This window comes from Mus caroli, chromosome 6 (assembly GCF_900094665.2).
Source record: "Mus caroli chromosome 6, CAROLI_EIJ_v1.1, whole genome shotgun sequence".
Lineage (NCBI taxonomy): Eukaryota > Metazoa > Chordata > Mammalia > Rodentia > Muridae > Mus > Mus caroli.
In genome coordinates this window covers 84,701,413-84,705,377 of record NC_034575.1, presented here as the reverse complement: position 1 = coordinate 84,705,377, position 3,965 = coordinate 84,701,413, and the positions used below count along the sequence as shown (strand labels likewise).

At 40.7% G+C, this 3,965-nt stretch overlaps 1 protein-coding gene across 3 annotated transcripts in view; it reads left to right on the top strand.

Annotated features, from left to right (window-relative positions):
* The window catches only part of Kbtbd12 (kelch repeat and BTB domain containing 12), a 72,331-nt gene that overhangs the window by 14,132 nt on the left and 54,234 nt on the right, over positions 1-3,965 (top strand). For all 3 annotated transcript variants that reach the window (XM_021164116.2, XM_029478866.1, XM_029478867.1), the window contains 2 exons: positions 51-321; positions 2,768-2,918. In XM_021164116.2, coding sequence (XP_021019775.1) covers positions 51-321; positions 2,768-2,918 — 422 coding nt within the window. The remainder of the gene's footprint in view (positions 1-50; positions 322-2,767; positions 2,919-3,965) is intronic.

Sequence of the window (3,965 nt, the reverse complement as noted above, 5' to 3'; positions counted from 1 at the left end):
CTCTCTCTCTCTCTCTCTCTCTCTCTCTCTCTCTCTCTCTCTCCTTGCAGGTATCATGATAGAGGAAACCAGTTTTGGGAAAAGTTATGCACAGCTGAATTTCGAGAGCTCTATGCTCTGGGCAGCATCCATAATGACCTCTATGTCATAGGAGGACAGATGAAAATTAAAAACCAGTACCTCATAACAAACTGTGTTGACAAGTACTCAGTAGATCAAGACAACTGGAAACGAGTATCTCCCCTTCCACTGCAGCTGGCTTGTCATGCTGTGGTAACAGTGAACAATAAACTGTATGTCATCGGAGGCTGGACCCCTCAGGTTAAGAAATTCCTTGCATATCTACCTGGTGTGGCTGGCTTTGCTGAAAAATGTAGCAGTCGTTGAGGAGTAAAGATTATGGCTGAAATTTTGACAAAATGCTTTTAACCCCATACACTATAAACTTAATTCTTGAATGTGTCAAAGAAGTTTTAGAAAATTGATCTTTTTTTAAAAAAAGTGTTATTTATAGAATGGGTGCATTTAGTACTCATGCTATTCTATGGACTTCATAATTCTTCTCCTACTGGCTAATTGGTAAAGATCCTCATGTCAAGGAGTAGTTACAGCAGCATCTAAGTAAATGGAGCAGCTGGATCCTCATTCCAGTCCTTCTGTCTGACCACTGTGTGACCAGTGGCCACAGGTCCTTCCCTCTGACCACTGTGTGACCAGTGGCCACAGGTCCTTCCCTCTGACCACTGTGTGACCAGTGGCTGCCAGTCCTTCCCTCTGACCACTGTGTGACCAGTGGCCACAGGTCCTTCCCTCTGACCACTGTGTGACCAGTGGCCAGTCTAGGCCATTTTGACATTTATGATTCTTGCTGAAGGGGCTGAGGAAATGTTTCAGTTGGGAAGCTGCTGTTGTACAAGCATGAGGACCTGAGTTTGATCCTGGCACCTATGTAAAAGCCTGTAATCCCAGCACTGAGGAGCCAGAGACAGAAGCATCCCTGGCACATGCTGGCTAGCCAGTTCTGTCAAATTGGCAAGGTCCAGATTTGGCAATCCATCTTGCCTTAAAAACATAAGACAGACCCTTCTGAGGAACGCTTGGGCTTAACATCTGGTTTGCATGTGCACATGTACATGGACACCCACAATGAACATGAGTAAGTACACACACAACACACACACACACACACACACGCTTACCATAAATGGGAAAACAAAATATTGATTCCGTAGTGGCACAATCACTTCCAAGAAAGTGTGTGACTAACCGTTAACTGTTCTTGCTGAGCATAAGCAATATCAAGAGAATACTGTTGACAGTGAAGCCCAGCAAAGTGATGGCAAGTCAAAGCAGAGGTCAGCAGTGGGGCTACAGTGTCCTTGTGTCCTTTTGGGGTCCTCTTGGATCTTTGGCATTTACAGTGGTGTCCTTTATTCTTGCCTTCCTATTTATCCCGGTACAGATAACTCTCGCTTGCTCTTTGGATGTCTCTGTAATATAAATTTATTTTTGCCTGTAGTTTCTCTTATTCTATAAAATTTGCCTCATTATGAAACTTATGCTTTTGCATTCCCCTCATAAGCTTGAAAATCTTGAACTTATATATGCTTTATACATTTCTACCTGTGCTGTAGATCAAACATAGTACAGGTTTCATCACAGCAAGTCCTTGCCATTACCCTTAGGTAGGTACATTTTCCAAAACTGTCCACCTTCACAGTGAATTTACATGCCTCAAAACAACTTGGCAGGTTTGCCTTACTAGAGTGGGGATTAAATACCTGCATTAGAAGGAAAGTTAAAGCAGTAAAGAAGGTGGTTGTTACTTTGTAGTCTCTGNATGCAGGTTGTGTAAAGAGTCAGTCTCACTGGGCCTCAGGCACAGCACATGAAAGCAGGCTATTGCCCAGTGTCCAGTGCCCAGTGTCCTCACTCCTGTTGTCCTTAAAGGTGTTGATAAAGTGAAGTGCACGCAAGTTTCCTAAGGGTGGCAATGGCGTCTTTGTTGTAACTTGAACCTAAACAAGAGACACATCAATCCTTAGCTTGAAGTTGTTTTAAAGTTCCAGATATATATTAAAAATAACATTATATTATCTAAAAGTTTATGGGTGAAAGCCATAAACTCTGTATCTCTGTAAGAATAAAATTATTCAGTTTTTACTAATTAATCATTAAATAAATATATAAAGTTGGTAAATATGTAAATACAACCTCAAGTAATTTATGTTAATCCTATTATCTTAAAAATTGAAATCAGGATATTTACATATAGNTCATAATTAGGGTCTAAAATCCTCTAATTACTAAAATAGCAAAAGTATTTTGAAACTTTATAGGTTAGAAACTTTCATAGGGTAAAAATATAAAGAAAATGNATTATGGATTATTAAAATTAATTCTTCATAAATACTGTTAAAATTCACACCGTGAAGTTTGCTAAGGATAGGATTTACTTTATACACTGCTCAAGAGAACACGCTTTGCTTTTTATAAAGATTTTACAATTGCTTCATTTTTGCTGTCTCAATGTGAAAATCACTGATTGCTATAAATCAGCATGTTAGCCCCCCTGCACATATGAATCCCTCTGATATTGACAGAGTACTTACAACCCCAAGTCTCAGGGCTCGGCAAGTTTGTGAGTCTGAAGGAGACCGTTAACCTCCATTCATCACCTCTGCCTCTACTTTGATTAATTATATCCGCATGCTCACAAAGGCCTCTAAGTGGTCTGCTGCTACATTTGCTGTCATATTTCATACAGATGGATCTTCCTGATGAAGAGCCTGATCGATTAAGCAACAAACTGTTGCAGTATGACCCCAGCCAAGATCAATGGAGAGAGCGGGCACCCATGCGGTACTCTAAGTACCGATTCAGTGCAGCCGTCGTCAACAGTGAGATCTATGTTCTGGGTAAGAAACAGCAGATTGCTCAGAATATAGCCACTTTTATTACTCCAACAGTGTGTTCCTGCAAAAGCAGAAGGATCCTTTCCTCTTGTATCTTAGTTTAAATATATATGCAGAAGTGGTGAAAAGGCATTTCTTGTNTTCTGGAGCAAACGTCAAATAAGATTAATTCTTAGAGGGCAAAACTATTTTTATGGCATCTTCAAGGGCCTTGAAATGCAGAAGCAGCAGTGAGCCAGCCTATAGAGCACAGGCTCATGAAGTAGAGAAGGCTTTGTCCATTTTCAGTTGGTGAGATGTGGGTTTGCAGCCTACCGTGGTTGTGTTGTTGAAGAGAANGCCATGGCAGGGTAGACTGCCCCAGATTTTGCAGTTTTCATTTTGCCCAACCTTCAAATTTCTAAAGACATACTACCAAGTAATGTTTCCATGGATTCATTTCCCCTTCTACTCTTGAATACGTGTAGTCTGTACTAACAGACTACTAGCAGGGGCTTGTGAAAGACTACAGTTCCCTAGAAATTTCTATGGATGGTAAGAATGCCAGAAATCTCCTGTAGGTCCCCTTCCCTTCATCTTCCTACTTCATCTCATCTTAGTCCTCAGAGCGTGAATCTTCTTTCTCACCTCTCCTTCTATCACCGTATCATACACCCCACCCTCCTCCCCAGAGTAGGGAACACTGCAGTATGAGGCTGATTGGATGGCTACCGAGTTTGGGTCCTCTCCATCCTTCTGTGTGCTGAGTGGCTGGCTGGAAAATCAGGAGGTGAAAGGAGGCAAAGAAATGACAGCTCTTGAGTAAAAGCAAACCAGGCCTCTAACGGAGACGATTTAAAAAAAGAAAACACAGGAAATGCAGGCTGTTATCTTGGGCTGTTTTCACAGCATGGGACAAAGCAATTCATATACCCAAATATTAAAATTGTTTTATTTAAGAATAATTATGAAACATAATTTATGATTATCTCAGTTAAGAGGCTCACAATTATAATTAAATTTTTCCTCTAGATAAATATAACTTTATGTTATAACCAGAATGAGAGCTCT